The sequence below is a fragment of the Ixodes scapularis genome, unplaced genomic scaffold, assembly GCF_016920785.2.
Source record: "Ixodes scapularis isolate PalLabHiFi unplaced genomic scaffold, ASM1692078v2 PGA_scaffold2__306_contigs__length_199485367, whole genome shotgun sequence".
NCBI lineage: Eukaryota > Metazoa > Arthropoda > Arachnida > Ixodida > Ixodidae > Ixodes > Ixodes scapularis.
The window spans coordinates 140,874,191-140,894,079 of NW_024609857.1; the positions used below are offsets into that span (position 1 = coordinate 140,874,191).

General features: G+C 47.1%; 1 protein-coding gene and 1 pseudogene across 1 annotated transcript; both read left to right on the top strand.

Annotated features, from left to right (window-relative positions):
* Positions 1 to 1,859: 1,859 nt before the first annotated feature.
* On the top strand, positions 1,860 to 5,322 carry LOC8038990 (methyltransferase-like protein 7B). The gene is made up of 2 exons (XM_029972627.4): positions 1,860 to 2,475; positions 5,006 to 5,322. The coding sequence occupies exons 1-2, from the start codon at positions 1,951 to 1,953 to the stop codon at positions 5,240 to 5,242; spliced, it is 762 nt and encodes a 253-aa protein (XP_029828487.2). The 5' UTR covers positions 1,860 to 1,950; the 3' UTR covers positions 5,243 to 5,322.
* Positions 5,323 to 13,369: 8,047 nt separating this feature from the next.
* On the top strand, positions 13,370 to 14,499 carry LOC120843877 (annotated as a pseudogene).
* Positions 14,500 to 19,889: the final 5,390 nt, after the last annotated feature.

Below are 19,889 nucleotides of genomic sequence, written 5' to 3' on the forward strand. Positions count from 1 at the left end.
GTACTGAAAACGATGCAGCAGTTATCTTCATTGAAACATACATATTGGATACTACCAGGTTCTATCAAGAACATGAAACCCTGTTTTTCAGCCCGAATAAACTAGTAAGTTGCAGAGAGCTCAGACGTTGAAACAATGTCAAGCTAGCGATTGGAGTAGGATGCAAACGTTTAAGAACTTGACGTTACCTGGATAAAAAAATACGAGGGAGAAAGGAAATTTCTCTGCCGACCTCCACCTATAGTCATATATTTGTCAAAACAAAAAATAACACTGGGTGCCTGTTGCATCTATTTCAGTGAAATAAACGTCTTAACAAGAAAGACAATTTTTTGTTTCTAATAGCTAACAAGCTTGTTTTCTAAAATAATTGCAGCAGGTACACACAGAGTTGTTCCATCTCTTGACAAAATTACAGATAATTACACCTTTCACATGCTTGGAACGGCGAAATTGTACCTAAAAATGTGTTTTCCGTTTTACGGAGAAGTATCATCTTTGTAAATGTGTCGGGAATAATTAACTGTGTGTCATGATGTTGGTGTAATAAACTTCTGGGACGATACCACAAAACAATTTTGTTTGTGTATGCGATTCATATCCAACGACTGATAAGTTTGCACGGAATGCCATGCAACCTTATGTTTCTGCGTACCTCCACCTGGTACGGCTCACATCTGTGAGACGCAGTATCTTTTAATGAATAAATACATACACATATAGAAAGATGTTTTGATGGATTTCGCTCGCTGCGGTTCTTGAGTAGCTGCTGTGGCCGTGGTTGCTCCGAAGCGGTGGCCCGTCGGATCCGGCTCTCGCTTGAGCGTTCATAGGGGTCTTGGTCCGGCGGGAAAATGATGACGTCTTTCACTCTCGTAGCATCTGCCGATGCTGATGACCTCGCGAAATTTGGTCGCCTGTGCAGTGATATTTGTGCGGGCCTGCTTGTGAGAACCACGATTCTGGGTCTACAAAGCCAGAATGTCAGCGATCACGTTCCGACTGCGGCTACCACTGAAAGCACGATAGCGACGTTTATTGCCGGCACCGGGCCTCCCGAACGCGCTCGCTGCCCTCTGCATGTCCTGCTCTGACATAGCCTCCTCTAAGCTAACAAAGCCTGGCAGTTCGACGACGAAGCAATAGAGTGCCCGGTCGCAGATTTGGAGCGCGAGGATCTTGTTGCACAGAGCATTAAAGAGCCATTTCTCGGGGAACCTGGATGTCAGCGCACAGCTTTTTGAAGCCGCGAGGACCCTAAACACATTTGATCGCTTGGGAGAAGTGTGTTTAGGCGTCTCGACGACAGCACGTGACATACACGTGCTGTTCATTGGCGCCCCCTAGCGTAGCTCTCGCCGCGAATACCACTGCTGAAATTACATCTGCTCCTGAAATTGTAAAGTACATTTGGCGAGATTAATGAGGAGGTAGAGGCGAGTGACGTAGTCATTGTCCATGAAGATATCAACGGTTAAGTGCCTTTTTTTAATTTTTGCTTTCTACGCAACAGTGCAGGCCAATCCTGGAAATAAATGTTTAATAGAGCTAGAGTTTATAAAGTGTATCTAATAGAGTTAGAGTTTCTAAAGTGTATCGGCGACAACCGGCGTGACAGAGAAACAGTTGACGGCGGCGGGAAAGCGACTGTCGATATGCTGACCGCCACGTTTGTCTGAATTGGAGCGTATAGGTGCGGCACGGAGCAGCTGTATCAGTCGACGTGGTTGAACCGGGCGCAGTCCTAGCTAACGCACTCGCTCCAGCTGTCTCATCCATTATTAGGTATACGCAACCGGTTCGGAACGAAGCAAGCGAACAAGCAAATCCAGTTTTGAGCTTTGTTCTCTGGTGACGATTTCGCGCTCATCGCAAACACAATTCGATAGAAAGAAAGTATCCGGTCGCTGGAGTTCGTGCAGGAGTGCGGTGGACAAAACCCTTCACGGAATGGAAAGGGTCATCAACGCTGCATTGAACTTCCTATTCTACATGTGCCTGGTCCTTGGAATTCTGTTTCTCGTGCCTATCAGGCTGAGCAGAAGGATCCAAGAAGCATTATTTGCAAGATTATTTTTCCCCGTGGCAATGCTTTTGTTCAACGACAAGCTCAGAAGAGTGCGTCGCCCGACAGTGGGCCAACTGAACGATCTGCTCTCACACGATGACAACCTGAGGAAGCAAGGCACCCTGAGGGTCCTGGAGATCGGCACAGGTTCCGGAGCCAACTTGGAGCACCTGGGGCGGAAGGTGCAGTACTGGACATTGGACCCCAATCCGGAGTTTGGAGCAGACATCCGGAAGCAGCTGAAGAGAAACCCCAACGTGACGATGGAACGGTGGATCCAGGGGTGCGGCGAAGACATGCGGGGCGTCCCCGACGGCCATTTCGACGTCGTGCTGATGACGTATGTCCTCTGCTCTGCGACGGATCCGGAGAGGGTACTCGCGGAATGCAAGCGAGTGCTCGCAAAGGTTGGTGCAATAACCTACTAGGAGTTCTTTAATAGCCTCCCGGTTCCGACACGCCCGCGAAATATCCATGTGCCCAAAAACTCCGTTTAGGTGCACCACTGTCGAAAAAACTGACCGCTTCCGGTGCCGCCTTTATTGAACAGGTGTCAGTAGAAATCCCTGGAACATAATTGCAGTAGTTTAATTACTTTTTCGCAGTATGAAGTAACGTAATGAATTAATTTCTTGTTTATATAATTTAATGAAGTATTGAATTACTTTGCGGCGGTAATTTCAATGACGTTACTTACTTTTTCGCTTTAATCATGTTTTGTGCACCCGCTGAAGAAAACATAGCTCCAACAAGATTGCAGAGGGGAAAGCGTAAAGAAATGCGTTATGTGACCCACGATTATGCACACTTGTACAAAAAAAAAAAAGGAAAGGTTGTAAAACTATTGCAATTGTATCAGTTACTACCTCTATATGACCGTTAATACCTTTTCACTGCTTGTTTGACCTCAAGTACGCTACTTGAAGTAAATGCGGTTGCTACCAGCCAAATAAACGATTCCGAAATCGCTGATGTCACTACAGTAATTCTGGACGAAACGGGCTAGCATTTAGCGCAGGGGTTCTGACTCAGCGGAGAATGAGAATTCCAACCTCGCAATGGACTGCATACTGTTCGGAGAATCCGTCTGTTCCCCAGGGCGTCGGGGGTTTCGGATGCAGTCACCACAGCTTCCCTTGATCGCCGCCTACGGTCCGTATACTGTTGTTTTCGAAGAGCCAATCTTTCCTTCCGGGCGTGGCCGGTTTCGCACAAACAGTGTGGCCGCTGTACCTCGTGTTTACGTTAATGCGTACGTTGTGCCACCTCCAAAGCCGCTGCTCGATCCTTCCTCTCCCGCCAAAGCCGGAAAGTTCTCAATCTCCAGCCCCCCCCCCCCCCCCCCCCCTCCTCCTTTCTTGGATACCGTAGGATAAGCCCCCCTCCATGGATAGTGTAGGGTAAGCATGCTGGCGGCATGATACCTAAACAAATGTCAGCTTTTGTGACCCTATAATGTATCTGTCATTGGAGTTGTGATCAGTGAATTCCGTGGTTCAGGGGCACTGACCGTAAGGAATTGCTTCATGGTTTAGGAAAACAAAATGGGACTTGCAGAACGTATTATTTCGTCTACTTCCGTAAGGTACAGGTCCGCTGAGGTGCCACTGTCGTTATTTGCAACTACTAGTCCAATGTCTTTCGAAGTATTTTCTTGCACTAGCCTTTATCCCCGGCTAAATATAGCGCGGAAATTGACGTCATGTGACTTCAGGTGACACAACATGGTAACGTGATGTACTATCGATTTCCTCGCTAAATGTAGCGGGGAAATAGACGTCACACATTCGTAGTCCTGTCACGTGATACCATTACATCATGTGAGGTAAATGTTCCTGGAAAATTCTGCGTGTAAGTACGAAACAGCTGAATTCGTAGGTGGAACGCTGTATATTAGCGTTGTATATTTTCACTAGAAAGTGGCTGATAAAAGACTTTGTGTGTTGAACAAAGGCGATCTCGTTTGTTTTTCAAACTTAGTAGCTGCCTGCCTGTGCTCTGCCTTCTGTCTGCAAAACGATTAGGAAGTATCGTTTAAATATCTCTTAAAGGGGTTAGGCCACAAATATTAAATGGGTAGATTACGTTTGGGCTAGAATGCTCATGTGCTACTTAATATGTACATCACGTTTTAGCAATTTTTAGAGCTCCAGTAATTAGAATAATCAATTTCCGTATGTTGGTCACTTTTTGTCTGGCGACCTAGTGGCAGTGTCCAAGTTAGTAAAACTATGGAGCCCATAAACCACGTGATCATGAGGTGTAGTTAAGCACTCACTCTTTCTGGGTGCCCCATGCTCGCCCAAGTTCGCCTTGTCACGGTACTATCGCATCGTGCGCTTAAAGGGCAAGGGGGCTCTTGGCCCCTTGCCCTTTGAACTTCCACACAGGGACGCATTTAAGGGGGGGTGCGACCGCCCCTTCTCTCGTAAGCCCCCAACCCCTTAAGGTAAACTCTTTTTAAATTGAAATATTTTATATAAGCCATCCAAAAGTATAGTTTTTTGTGACAGGGCACAGATTTGGTTTAAAAAATAGCTCTGGACAACGTTTCGGCCATAACGTCATGGCCGAAACGTTGCGGAATTCCCACCGAAAAGGGGGGGGGGGGGAGCACTCCTTCTGTGGGAGTTCCACAACTCAGCTAATCTAGTAAAGTTTGTCGTGGTGTCACGGCACGTGGTACCACGTGACGCAACACCATGACTTTATGCCGTGACGTCGCGTGATGAGATGCGTAACGTCAAGTGATCACTTCAGTTCACGTGAATCAGTGCGCAGATAAAAAAAACTTCATAAAAACCCGCCATTTTTCTTACACTGCGCTTCTGCTCATGACGGTATAATTACTCGATAAAAATACAGCTGTCAAGTTTTCGCTAAGTGTCCTGTCCGACGCGCGAGTCAATTTAGCTCGCTTACGCTTACTCCCACCAGGGCGGGCGGCTGCTCTTCGCGGAGCACGTGGCTCACCGCGAGGGCACCTGGGGCCTGGTGCTGCAAAAGATCCTGGATCCCCTGTGGACTTCAATCGGCTGCGGATGCCATGTGACCAGGAGATCCGGAGACATCTTGGCAAAGGCTGGCTTTGCCCATCTCCAGCTCAATGAGCTACTTCTGCCCATGCCTACGCCGGTCTCTAGAAACGTTTGGGGCTACGCTGAGATAGAATAGCTCTAATTGGCGGCGCCACACGCGGCTGCAGATCAGCAGATAATTCTTTTTTTTTTTTTTTTTGTTTTTTGCGATTACAGAGCGGATTAGCAATTTTTCGAGGCAAAGTTGCGATTTTTTTTTTGTAAATTGCAATTAAATAAACAATTTAAAAAAATACTAGCTGCAAATTCTTTCGACATTAAAATCGTCGCACTACCCCTTTAAACGAATAAAACAAATTAGGCCAAGTGTAAACTTTACCCACTTTATGTCCAAACCAGGTACGACCCAACATAACACTTTTTTACAAGTTCCCACCAAGCTGGCTTTCTGATCTACACATATGTATCTCATATCAAGATAAAGAACATTGCATGTTTTATACGACTACAAGTAATAAATACTTCTAAAATCTGACAAAAGGTTAGAATCGTATCATCAAACCTCAGGGGACATGTACTGTACTTTAATATAATCAATTATTTAGAAGATAACAACCTCCTTTAATTTACAAACATGGATTTCGCAAAGCCTACTCTCGCAAAGCCCAACTAACGGCATTTCTTTATGACATTCAAGTAGGTTTTAATACCATCAATCATACTGACGCGTTGTTTGTTTTTTTATTCTTTCAGCGTTTGATAGGGTCCCTCATGAAAGTTCTAACGAAAGGGTTAACGAATCCAAGGTCCTGCCGGCAGTCGTAAAATAGATACCCGATTTAATTATTAACCGCACTCAGTTCACAATCCTTCATAATTCTAACTCCTCCTCATGCTTGGTAACCTCAGGCCGTCCATGGGCCCTTACTCTTTTTAATCTACATTATTTAATTCTGAGCACATCACGTCATCAGTTTAGTCGTTTTCAGATGACTGCGTAATTTACAGGCCCATTGTCTCGCTCGATGATTAACTTACCTTGTGAACAGATATTTCACAAGTCATTCAACGGCGCAATAAATGGCAGATAACTCTAAATATTGACAAATACAAATACCTTTTGTTTCCTGTCGTGCTCTTCTTAAACATTTTGATTACCATCTTGATGACTCCCCCATAGCCGTCTGGAGTTCATGTTAATATCTTGGCATTCATTAGGCACAATACTTTTCATGAACATTTCACATTAATATTATACAAGCAAACACAAGCCGCACCCTCGGCATTCTGCGCCGAAATTCGAGACCCGCAACACCATGAATAAACCACTAGCGCACTCAACTTTAGTGCGATCTATGCTTGAACTCACCTCTTCCGTATGCTGCCCTTCGCAATTTTGCCTGCATGACAAACTTGAATCCATCCAAAACAGAGCTCTGCGCTTTATTTTTTTCTTTCTGAGTATTCAACATTCCCAAAAATACCTGTATTGCACGATAATGCACACCTTCTCACGCTTTCGTGTAATGGGAGTTCGGACAAAATATTGATGGTCATCAATTTTTATAAAATTCTCACCGTGGGATCAATATGTACCCAGGAGTATGTCTACGAAATATCTAATCTAAATATTTATTCAGAACTTCTGAAGCTTTCGAGCACATCCCCGAATCACTGGCTGTCGCTCGAGTGCCAAAGACGAGCGGGTGCCCTCGTGATGTCAAATGTACCCGAGAGCAGACGATGGTCCCTTCTTTACGGCGTCGTGCGTTGTTGTGATAGTATGGTGCCTGGAGCGCGTCTCCGACTAGTGTGTTTAGAGTCCTATCCCACCCATACACTAAAAGTGGCTCCGGAGTGGCAACAAATGACGTCACAGAAGCCAGAGTGTCGGATGTGCCGATCCTGGCGGTCGGTGGTATAAATGCTGGCGAAAAGCACTGGCGAAGGCGAGCGTCGCAATCGTCACGGCGTTCCAACTTTTGGCTGCCCAAGCTTCCGGGGACTGCCACACTGGAGAGCGCCTTGCAGCAGAACAGGCGTCTGCCACTTCCAGCACCGCACCGGGGACACCGCCTGGATCGTAACCGGCGACGGTATCACTTTTCCATGACGTCATCAGAAGGAAATCGAGGGACCACTCTTTTGAACGGGGTAAGTACGCCAGTTGGAGACGCGTAGCGTCTGTGGATTGGCGAATTGTTCTTCGTTTAGGCGATTTTCGGCAGGCAGTGGAGAGAGGGGAAGTTGGTGATGTGCTGTCGGGTGCAATAGCACCTCGAAGGAATGCAACAGAGTGACATCTTATTGTTTTCAGACTGCGAAGTCTCTGTGACGGAAGGGGATACGAGCTGTCCGACGCGAATTCTGAAAAAAAAATTCATAATGAGATTATCATGAAATTTCACGAGCATGAATTCGAAGTATGCGGTTGGAACTTTTGAAAAGTAATTGGAATGAATATGACACTAAATTTCAACCATTGAAAGGGGCAACATACATTCCTCTACCAGATGACAGAGGCTAAGAAGGTTGTGATCAATGTTCAATTTTCAAAATAAGAATAACAAAGGTTTTATGTGGACTGTAATCTCATCATTACACCCAGGATATGTTGAAATATTTTTCAAATATCAGGATGATCAAAATGAAATAAATTTTGACAGCATTGGATTTCCGGTCTTAGCTAAAGAATATACACAATTTGAAAGACAAAACAAAATAACAATTAAAGTGTTTGCCCTCGATGGCACGGTAGGTGTACTCTATAATGGAAAGATAACTGATTATAAAAGTATAGTAAACATACTGAATAAATAACATTATTATTGGATAAAGATTCTAAACAGATTAGCCTCCCTTTGAGAACATAATGGAAAGGTAGCGAACGATGCCTATATCAAACCATGAAGGAAGATATTTTAAATGACCACAAAGAAACTTGTAAAACACATAAATAACTGAATTGGAAAAGTTGTATTACCAAAACCTAGTTATATTGAATTCAATAAGTATTTTCGTGAACTCAGAATTTCGTTTTCTATCTATGCTAATTTCCAATCGGTTCTCCAGCCAAGAGATGATAATGCAAGAACGAGAGACCAAAATCACATACCATCCAGTTTTCTTTTTAATTTATGTTGAGTGCTTACAATAATATAGGTGTTCCAAAATGTCAACGTTGCGGTTGGGATAGTATGCGAAAGTTTGAGAACATCACGTTATCTGGATCAAAAGATAAAAGGGAGAGACGAAATGTCTCTGCCGACCTCCACTTATAGTAATTAATTTGTCACAACAAAAAGATAACACCGTCAGTGCCTGTTGCACCTATTTGAGGGAAATAAACTTGTTAACGAGAAAGGCAATATTCTGTTTCTCCTTGCTAACAAGTTTTTTTACTGAAATAGTTGCAACAGGTGCCCACTGTTTTATTTCATCCCTTGACAAAATGAGAAATAATTACACCGTTCTCATGCTTGCAACGGTGCAATTGTATCGAATAATACGTTTTGCGTTCTTCGGAGAAGTATCACGTTTGTGAATATGTCAGGAATAATTAGCTATGTGTCATGATGTCGCTTTAATAAAATCGATTAAAACGATTCAGTTCGTTTGTGTGTGCGATTGATCTAAGGATTGATATGCAACGGACGATACAGAGCAGAATCACACGACGGACAGACAATATAGAGCCCACGCATATGCCGATACCAGTGCAACCGTCCGGTCCGTGGAGTACTCGCATGCTATCGCGCCGGCACGAACCTGGTGGCGAAACGGCCGTTCGCCAATACCTGCCCGATATCGGGCTGTGGGGCAAACCTGCACATTGGGCCGATATTGGGACCGATTTTCGCTCAGCAATGACACGACACTGGCCAAGTATCGCCGTGCAACTTGAGATAATTTTAGATTTTTAGATTTAACTGTTCTGTATCAAGGGAGAGAACGAATGGAGGTTGTGCAGAGTTTGCTTCTCCATCAAGTTGACCTTTGACGGTAACATTCAGGAGACAATTGCAAAGATATACCAAGGCCTCTATATTTTTTGAATAAAATGTTGAATGTAAGAAACTAAAGATCCAATTTTGAAACAAAGGGTCTTGTAGAATAAATCGTACCAGTCAATGGAACAATACAAACGTAAGCACGACGTCTGTAAAGTATTTGTTTCCCTCGGGCTACTAACAAATGGAATATCCTATCGAATAAAATTACAACCTTTCCGTCATTGGAGGGCTTTGTGGACGCGATTACTCCTGTCGTGATACAGTGCTCACTGAATATCAGACGGCATGCTACACAATCTTATGTTTCTCTGAACCCCCCCCCCCCCCCCCCCCCCCCCCCCTGTTACGGCTCACATCCGTGGTACGCAGTATCTTCTAATAAATAACTACATGCACACGTAGAAAGACGTTTTGATGGATTTCACTCGCCGCGGTTCTTGAGTAGCTGCCGTAGCCGTGGGTGCTCCGAAACGGTGGTTCGTCAGATTCGGCTCTTGCTTGAGGTATTCGTAGGTGTTTTGATCCGGCGGGAAAATGATGACGACTTTCACTTCCGTAGCATCTGCCTATGCTGACGACCACACGAAACCTTGTCGCCTGAGCACTGATATTTGTTCGGGCCTACTTGTGAGAACCACGATTTTTGGGTCTACTAGACAGAATGTCAGCGATCATGTTCCGACGGCTTCTATCACTGAACAGAACGATAACGCGGTCCTTCCCGACGCCGGGCCTCGAGCACGCGCTCGCTGCCCTCTGTCATAGCGTCTTATATACTGACAAAGCCTGGCAGTTCGCCACGAGAAGCAGCCGCCGAAATGGAAAAGATTGAGCGGCAGACAACGGTTGAGAGGAGAGCCACGTGACTGGCGCCTCACTGCGGCGAGACGCCGAAACACACTTCTCCCGAGCGAAAAAATGTGTTTCGGGTCCTCGCCGCTACAAAAGATGTGCGCTGACGTCCAGCTTCCCCGAGAAATGGTTCTTTAATGCTCTGGGCTACCAAATCCTCGCGCTCCAAAACTGCTACCGGGCACTCTAAGGCTCCGTGAACGAACTGCGAGGCATTTTCCTGTGTCCTGCTCTGGCTACGCGTCCACTCTCGAGGCTCGCGAGACGCCGAATTGCCATCGAATGCAGGAAGTTTGCGCTGGAGGCGGGACAGCTGGATAATCATCTTGTCGTCCTAATCCTATCAGTGACCATCGTTGCTGGGCTAGTTGTTCGCCGACCAGTTGTTCATCTCGGAAGTTTGCTGGAGCCATGTACCGGATAAGTATCACAGACGACGTCGGTGGGCTTCTAAGGTGCGGGTGTGAGGTCGGCAAGTAACACGAAACTGATTTGCCGCAATGCAGCAGAGCCATGCACGGATTTCCGCCGGGCGAGGGCGTAGGCGCACGGGACATCACATACACACTCGACAAGAGACGCAAAATCGATGTTATTTTTTGTTACTTTCAAAAATCTTTTGATCCACGTCAAACTACTTGTCAAGCTCAAACCTCCGCTACGAAAGAACAGAGCTTCTGCGGTGGATTGAAATGATCTTGTTTTGTAGGAAACATTTTGTCAGTGTTTGCGGACAAGGTTTAATGATTCGAGGAGTTGACACAGGGGTGCCTCGGGACTCAATGCTCGGGCCCTTGTTTCTCGTGGTCATTAAAGAGGGGGGGGGGGGGGGGGGGGGTGCAACGATTTCCGGACTTTGGTCAAAAATTTATGGAAGTTGCTCTCTGACACTTCTGAAGTAAAGAAAAGAAACCGGTTTCGCCTGCGTGTCCTGGTAGTTGTGTAAAAAAAAAAGAGATAAATATTGGCATTTCTGGCACCCCTCAACTCACTCCAAACTTCTAGGTTCACACCTGGTCGCACTCCTAGTGCCGTAATTAGGGTACCATGTAGGTTCCCGTGTGCTCTCTTGGAGGACGCTTCCTTTCCCTCTCTCTGCTGATATTAACGGGTGTTATTAGCCCCGAGAAGTTCGCGTGGCGCCCCCTTACGGCGAACCGGGGTGACGTCACGGCAAAGACAGAATTTTTTTCCGACTCGCCCCGCTCACCCTAGGCTGTGACGACGCTAGCTGTCGGCGCTCTCGTTTCTATGCAATTTTTCGTGCGTGTTTTTTGTAGGAAGTGTAAATTTTCATATGTGGCTTTATTGGGCTATGGCCTGTAGGTGCAGGCGAAACTTCAACCAACATTTATGGCATGGTTGGCAGGGCAGGCAACGCATAAATCGCAGCTGGTATATGAAAATAAAAAAAAAAGATATGGCCACAATTGCAGGAGCATCACAAGATTTACATCTTACATAATAAATGCTGCTGATGGTCTGAATGAATTGGCAGGTTATGTATACTATTTTTTGTATCTTTGTTTTTAAACAAGAGCGCCGAAGCAGAAAAACTGCATGCTGATCGAGCAACATGTTAAATACAGTCTGGTCCATGGAAAGAGAATCACAAGTGAGGCAGCCCAAGTACAGGGGCAAAGTAAAGAAAGAAGGGACATTTACTTATGTACATTGCTCTCCGTTCGAACTTTTCCGGATTCGGATATTCTTTCAACGGACCCTGATGGTGGTATCTGTGGACTTTCTTATATCATCCCTCGAGTAATGTACAACCAACGTAAGCGAAGGTGTCTAGTTCGTCATTAGTCCCTTAAGCTCTAAAATTGAGATTTTAGCTAATCAGATTGTCCCGAAGCTAAAATACCAGAAGCTTTACTCAAGCGAACTGTCACCCTTGACAGGTTCTACATTCTCTAATACTAGTGCAGCATCTACCACTGGACAGCCGTTCGAATGCTTCCTGTTTCTAATGTTTTCCTCTGATGTCGGAGAGTCCAGCTGTGAAGAGTTTGGTGGCTGATTAAGCTTATTTTGGGGACCTGCAGCAGTGTCTCTTTTAATTGGAAATGACAATTTAAACTAAACGGTATATTTTCTGAATACCCAAGGCTGGAATAAAGGATGAATGTCAGGAAAAAGTATAAACATTCCAAATTGCGGTACTATTGGTGCGCATATTTTGGGCAGTTCAATACATCTCATACAGGCAACTGAGGGCGATTCATCCGTTCTTTCTGCTACCATACTAACTAATTTCCAGTAATTGTGCATCTTCTAAAAAGTAAAACATGCCTGCGTACATGTATGAACTATATCATTAATTCACGAAGAAGCTACATTTATGCAAAACTACGCTGCTCCGCAGCACCTCAAGGGCCTTCAGACCCAGGGCGTTTAAAACGTCTACCAACCAGTGCATGCAGAGTGGCACGCGCAGAGTCGGGGTCAAGAGCTGATTTGCCGACCGCCCAAAGGCCCTTGATATAAATGTAATTTCAAAGGCCTGCCCCCCCCTCCCCCCCCCCCCCCCCCCCCCCAAAGCGGGATATAATATTCTCTTAGATCATGAACATGCAAGAAACAGAAATCCAGCGTCTGAAACACTTACGCCGCCGCCCCACCGACCCCTCGCAAGATTGCCTTGCGTCGTATGGACGGGCGGGGACGTAATTGCCTCCACCGATAGCTTTCGGGATTTGTAACCCAATTATAAAGGTAAAAGTGACAAGCAGGCTTATAAAGTGTATGGAAGCACGTCAATATCGGCTTAACCCAGCGTCTTGTACACCGGAAAAACGAGGTCCCGCACCTCGAAGTGCTTGCGGCACACAGCGGCAAACCAGGACACCGCTGCAGGGAATGGAGCCGGATGCGAGGTCGCGGAGTCGTCACGAGGAGTCGTGACGTGACACTACACCTCACCCAATCAGGGCGCGGCGACCGCAGCGACGCTTGTGTTCGCTCTCGGGGCGAATGCTGCAGCTTAGAGCCCAGCGAGGTCACTTAAGCTTCTCCCCGTAGTTCCTTCGGCTGCCACTCGCGGCTGCAGGTGGGGGAAAAAGCTCGACTTTTGCTTTGCGATTCTGCAGCGGAATCGCGACATCTTTAAATGAAGAAGATGTTTTCTCTATCTTCCGGGACACGATAAACAACATAAAAATGACGAGATGCAATATATTTTAATCTTAAAACCGTTGAACCCCCCCCCCCCCCTTTTCAACGACGCTCTTTAGGACATTGTTGTTGTGGCGGCGCCACTATAGCGAGGGTTATAAAAGAGCAAGCATGAGTAAAGAGAAGGTTGCTCTGCACCGGTACTGGAGAGTGCCACTTCGGCTGCCTCGGCAGCAACACAACAGTGGCGACGAGGATCAACTTAGTGACGAGGCTAAGCCATGAGCCTCGCGGTGACGCCCCCCTTGCTGCTCACTCGCGGGAAACCTGCTGTTCCGTGGAAGCAATGGCGGCGAGTGTTCAACAACTACCTGCTGGCCACGGGAGGCGACGCCCACGGACCTGCTCGGCGGAAGGCCCTACTTTTACACTGCCTCGCGGTTGAGGGCAAAGAATCTTCTATACTCTTCCTGAGGCGTTCTCTCCAGTACGGGAACCCAGTGAACCTCCTGCAGCCAAACAGTCTCCCGCTGCACCGGACGAGTACGATGTCGCTCTGGCGGCCCTGGAGAACTACTTCGCGGCGACTTCAAATGTGGTCGTGGCACGACACCGCGTTGGGCAGCGAGCACAGCTCCCCGGAGAATCCATCGACGCATTTGTTACCGAACTACGGGACATGTCCTCGGGTTGCGAACTTGGATCCATGGCGGACGAGTTCATCCGAGACCAGCTGGTAGCAAAGACTTCAAGCCAGCAGCTACGAGAACGCCTTCTTCTGGGAGGTTCTGGTCTTACGCTGGACCGGGCGCTGGTCATCGCCCGTCTGGTCGAAGAAGCAGTCCGCTCCTCCAAGGAACTCGTATCATCTTCAGCGGTGCAAAAGGTGGACGCAAAGTCTACACTGAACGTCGGACGACCACCGCGTTTACGGGAGGGTGAGCCTTCATCGTCTACTGGGAAAAAGTGCTACCGTTGCGGGTCGTCGGAACATCTCGCGGATTCTGCTAAGTGTAAAGCAACAGGCAAGGCGTGCGCTGCGTACGGAAAAGTCGGACATTTTCGTGCTGTTTGCAAGAGTATCGCGGGACGCGGTAACGAAGGCCGAGCTATCAGAGAAGTTGCTGGTTCAAATAGGTGCGAGTATGACGCCCTTAGTATTCTTCACGTGCAAGGAAAGCAGAAAAGCGGTATCTATATCTCTGTCCGTGTCAAGGGAACGCTGTTATCTTTTTTGGTCTACACCGGGTCAGCAGTTTCAATAATCTCCGAAGATGCGTATCAGAAGAATTTTGTTTCTTCGCTTCGACTGCAGGACCCGGCTGCAAATCTGTTTGATTTTTCGCAGCGGAAGAATGTGGTGAAGGGATGTTTTGTGGCCGGCCGTCGCTTACAGAGAGTAGAAGGCTGACGTGCGCTTCTACGTCGTACCGAGGGGCACGAATATACTTGGAATCGACGCCGTCGCTTGCTTTTCCCTCGAAATCAGTGGTCAGGCATTGAGGTACTTCAACACTACATGCGTGCACTCGGGACTACTCTGGAGTGATCGAGCGTCCTGCACGGCGCGTGACTGCTCTCCCGCTCGAGACTGGATACCCGACGCAGCCTTGGGCGCGGACGCGGTCACTTTGGCGGCCTCGCTCCGCGAATCGAACGCGGCGTTGATGCGTCGACTCTTGGCCAGCGAGAGCAGGTTGCGCGAGCTCAAGTCGCAACTCCGGGAACTGAGGGAACGCGAATCGCGCAGCTACCATCACTTGCAGGACGTTGTGCGCGAGTTGGAGGCGATTCGAGACAGCCGAGCGGTGCACGAGAGCGCGACACGGTCGCTCGCGCAGCGCGTCCAGCTGGAAAACACTGACCGCGAAGCAGACACCTCGGGCGACAAGAAAGCCAACGCGGAAGGCTGTTCGGACTCGCGTGCCAGCATGGAAGACCGATTTGCCGTCATCGAGGCTTCTCTGGAGAGGCTTTGCACCAAGGTCTCGAACCTTCCTGCCCTGAAGAAAGAACCTGCCAGAGGTGCGAGTGCTGCGGGTCTGTTGACGAGAGAGGACATTGCGCAGGCGGTGCAGGAGATGCTCTCCCGCCAGTCGACGCAACAGAAGGGCTTGCTAAAGGACGCCGTGCTAGAATATCTTGGCGTCTATCGTTGTAGTCATCACGCAGCAACAGGTGAAAAGCCAGCCTTCCTGCTGCACGGACGTCACCCCAGGACGAATCTGGACAACGTAGGTGGACCATCCAGAGACTTCTTAAGCAACGGGACAAGAAGTCTTGCAGAGCTTCGAGAACGGGTGGCCCAGTACCAACGGAATTCCAAGGCATACACGGACAACCGCCGTGGAGCCAAGGTCAGCCGGTTCAAGCCTAGAGAGAGAGCGTTCGATGAAACTGCCGGGTCACGTTTCAAAAGGGCAGCAACAGCTAGCTACTCGGCGCCCTAGAAGGTGGTATAGCACCAGGGAAAAGATGCGTACCTTCTCGAAGACGGCGGGGTATGGAACCGGCGGAGGCTCGTGAGGTTACCATCCAACTACAAGTCATCTCCGCAGGTTCCCCTGAACCATACCCCATGGTTTGAAACACCTTTAGCGACCTCATCATCACCAAGGGCACCACCGGCAGCCAGGGTCGCGCCCCCACAGTCACCGCACGCGACATCGCAAGACGTTCCCGAGACACCGTTCCCAGTTGCACGACAGTCACCTCGCAGAACGCCATCGGAGAGAGCGGTACCGTCATCGGAGCCATCTGTCGCCCCATCAGGACTACAGAGATCAAGAATTCTTACATCCATTGACCGATCGGAGTTTGGAATGAGTTGCAGAGAGCACTGTTGTAGCAAACGTTCTATCGGAAGTTTGAAAGCAGTCTTAATGTGTAAGAAACAAAATAGTGTTATTCCTGTTATATCTGCTCTATATTTCAGCAGTATTTTATTTCGTTTACTTTTTGAATGTATGGACATGATCAGCCGCCCGATCGGTCTGTGCTTCGCTCGTCTCCCAAGGAGTGACAGAACACAACGAGAAGACAGCGAATGGGTTTACTGTACTTTGCGGACCTCGAGAACCGGCAGTCCGGGCCCGCCGACCCTGGTTGTGGCCCTTCGTTCAACGCTCGTAGTTGGAGTCCTCACTCTCCGAAAAAAAGGGTACATTCTTACCCATCAGATATAATACACCCCAGAACTTCAGTTCGACGTAGAGCGCTGACGTAGAACCGACGGTACCAACTTCCACGAGCGGCTTGATAACCAAGTGGTACAACTTATTAAAATGAAAAACTCCGACTACAAAAAAGTAGTCGGAGTTTTCTCGGCCCTACTGCAAAAACCTCAGTTTTTTCTTTAGCCTTTGGTACGTACCAGTGTTGCGGAGTTGCCACTCCGAAGTTGGAACGATTCCGGAATCATTCCGCATTTTAGCGACCCCGGAATGGAATGGGAATGGAATGGGAGGGAACGTTCAGGGGAATGGAATGGGAATGGAATTACGAGTAGATGCCTTTTGCCCGGAATGGAATGAGAATGGAATGGGCCAAATTCTTTATATTTTATTTATTATTTTTTTTTTTTTACGTTCAGCTATACCGAGCCAGTCAGGGAGTCGGTTGTTCAGAAATAAAATGAGTGGGAAACTGCGAACCCGCGTAAGGCCCTAACAAATTTATACGCAAAAAAAAAAATGCAATACAAAAAACAAGCGTCAAAGCAAAGAACAGAGGGGGGAGGGGGGGGGGGGCGGCGGTGGCGCCTTTCACCAGTGAAGTTCAACACATATCCTAATGATCCTGCGCCCGTAATATTGCACGGCTCAATTGTACGTCATCAGCCGACGTGAACGTGACCCGCTGCTCTGGCGATCCGAAACCCAGGAAGGAAGCCAGACGTGGTCTCGCGGTGCCGACCCAGACTTCGTACACCTGCGAGGCTGCGACTCGTCTCGAGCGCGCTGTTTCTCGGAGAGCTCGCACCTGTGCCGGCCATCTCAGGTCGCAATCCACGAGGTCTCTGTTTGAATGATGCTAGGCGAAACTTGAAAACTGCCATTCATGCCTTGGAGGTGGAGAGTCGGCAGGAAGGACCGTCACATTAGGAATGCCACCGTATCGATTTTTCAACCATAACAGAAGATAAGACACGTGCTTCAGGATGCTTCAGGTGGTCCACTTTTCTCGAAAATTCCAAATGCAACTGCCTGCATGGTCTTCAACGAGGTCACCAACAACGAAACTACGTATTGTCCTTTCACACAGCAAGCGTGGGTAAAGGTTCATGTTCAAGGCAACACCTATAAATTCAAGAATACTAGTTCATCCCACCGTGACGCCATGTGATCGGTGCTGACAGGGGCGCCCTTATTGGACAGGGAAGTGGTGATGTTTTGCTGGAAGTTATTTAGAGGTCGAAGGCTTTTCGCATCACTGGTCAGTCAGACAGGATGCTGCATGGAAGGGACCGCGGTCAATCCTTGATGGAACGTTTTTTTAAACCCATTGAGGACTCTTCGTCCGGAACCACTACCTTCAAGGCGAGTGCCAAGCCTGCAGAAAAGTAATTTCGGGACCAAAAAAAACTTCCACTTCAAATTGAAAGCCTCATGTCAGTTGGCGTTTCAAAAAACTTTGAAAAATGTATTGCATTATCAGTATTTCTATTTCTGCCCTCCCTAAAATGTATTCTTGTATTTGTATTTCCAAAGACTTTTCGCCTCTTTTTTAATGTATTTTCAATACGTATTGCTATACATTTTTACAGATATATCTGAGACGAGTATCAGTATCTTAGCAACTATTTTCATCTATCCCAGTATTTGTATTTCCAAATACATTTCTGAACATTTCTGCCCAACCCTGCAACGCAATAGAGCTGTCAAGTGACACTTTTAACGTTTAGGAATTAGAGGAATGGAATGGAACGATTCAGCCATTCCACGAGTGGGAATGGGCCCAGTGTCCCCATTCCTAGGAATTTAAAGGAATGGATTTATCGAAAACCCTAATTCCCCGGAATGGAATTGGAATGGAATGGGGGTGCCCATTCCGCAACACTGGTACGTACCGTAGCTGTTTAATGAGGCATATCTCACCGTCAGTGCGCCGTTCGTCAAACAAAAGCCTTGGGTGTATTAAATTGGACAAAAGGCTGTAAAACGAGACCCTCCTTTTTTAATTTTTTTAAGTGTGTGTTTAGGTCTGCGGTTCGTCCTTCACACGACAGCGCTGCGTAGGCTAGCTGTTCCGGGCTATCATAGCCCGAGTCTCACCACGGAACCACTCTGGCGCTGCTACGGCCTAGGCTGGTATGGCCAGGGCTCGGTGTTCCCGCCAGTCCTGGTCCGAACCTCGCTGGTGGACCGCTCCGGGGATCGCCATGAGCCAGCCTCGCTCCATCGTGCTAGCCCGGTCCCAGATTCGCATAGCACGTTTTGTCCGGCGCCAGCTCGTGCTTCCTCGGCCGACTGCTTGCCACGCGCCCTCCGCTCCGTCGTCTTCCAACCTCGTCTCCCTGAAATGTTAGTAATGAATGCTGATGTTGTTAAGTCCTGCTGTTTTTTTATTACATGCTCACTCATGTCTCAGTCCCCGTTGTGGGGATGATAGTATTGTCATATAAATAAGTGAATATTAAATAAACAAAACAAATATACACACTACTTTCATCTACACTTGTATATTCCATCTCGCTTGCATGCGCTGATTCATTTCTGTGTGACCAGCTCCCTCCTCACAACTTGTCTTCTTCTGCTCGTGACACAACGCGACACTGCTATTGGCGGCGAGAAGTCTTGGTGCTGCCATCTAGCGGAATCCCGGCAGAACCCAAAGTGAGGACTCTCCCAACGATCCCGCCGCCGCCGCCGCTTCTCGTAGCCTTGGTTCAACCCCGTTGCCTCGCTAGTAACTTTTCGTTGTCTCTTCTGTAACAAATCTTCGTATTGGTCGTGGACGATTCAGTCAGTCAGAGTTTTGAGAGTAAGGAAATCAGAGGAAGTGTTGCTGAGCACGTGGACGATTACTACTTCTGCGTCTGGTAGGTCTTTATCCCAGGATTCAATGTGGCTAACTTGAGTGTTCATATATATATATATATATATATATATATATATATATATATATATATATATATATATATATATATATATATATATATATATATATTTTATGTGTCCTGGGCAAAGCACGGTGACGACACTCATATTTAGCTCACTGATGTTTTAAATTTACTTTTGTTTTTCAAACTTCAAACTTTAACTGAAAGTTTCAGAAAAAATCCTTGTCCCACTTCCTTGGAGAACAATAAATGTGCAAGATTGTTTTCCTGGTTTCCTCCCTTGAGATAAACTTACTAGTTCTCTATCCCGACTGTTGCATCGTTAGCAAATAAGGGGCAGTTTTGGATCCATTTGCTTTTACAGACGTCCTGGACTTTACCAAGCCGTAGAAAATATTCAGCAGCACCACGTTTATTATTTTGGTAATTACAGTGAAGAAGTTAATGCAAAAAAAAAATGTTGCATTCTGAAGAGAACACACACTAAAATCCTAACTTGACTTAAAAAAAAAACACCGAAAACAAGCCATTGTACACAATTAAATTAAAAAAAAAAAAGACAGGAACATATGCAAGCTTCTAGTGGAAATCTTTTCGTCTAATTATCTTCATAAAAGAGTCATTTTTGTTAAGATCATGCATTTAAACTAAACATAACTTTGTCGACAGCTAGCGCTTCGGTCGCAGCCATTTGAGACATTACACAGATGTACATGCTATTTGATGACCGTAATGACAAT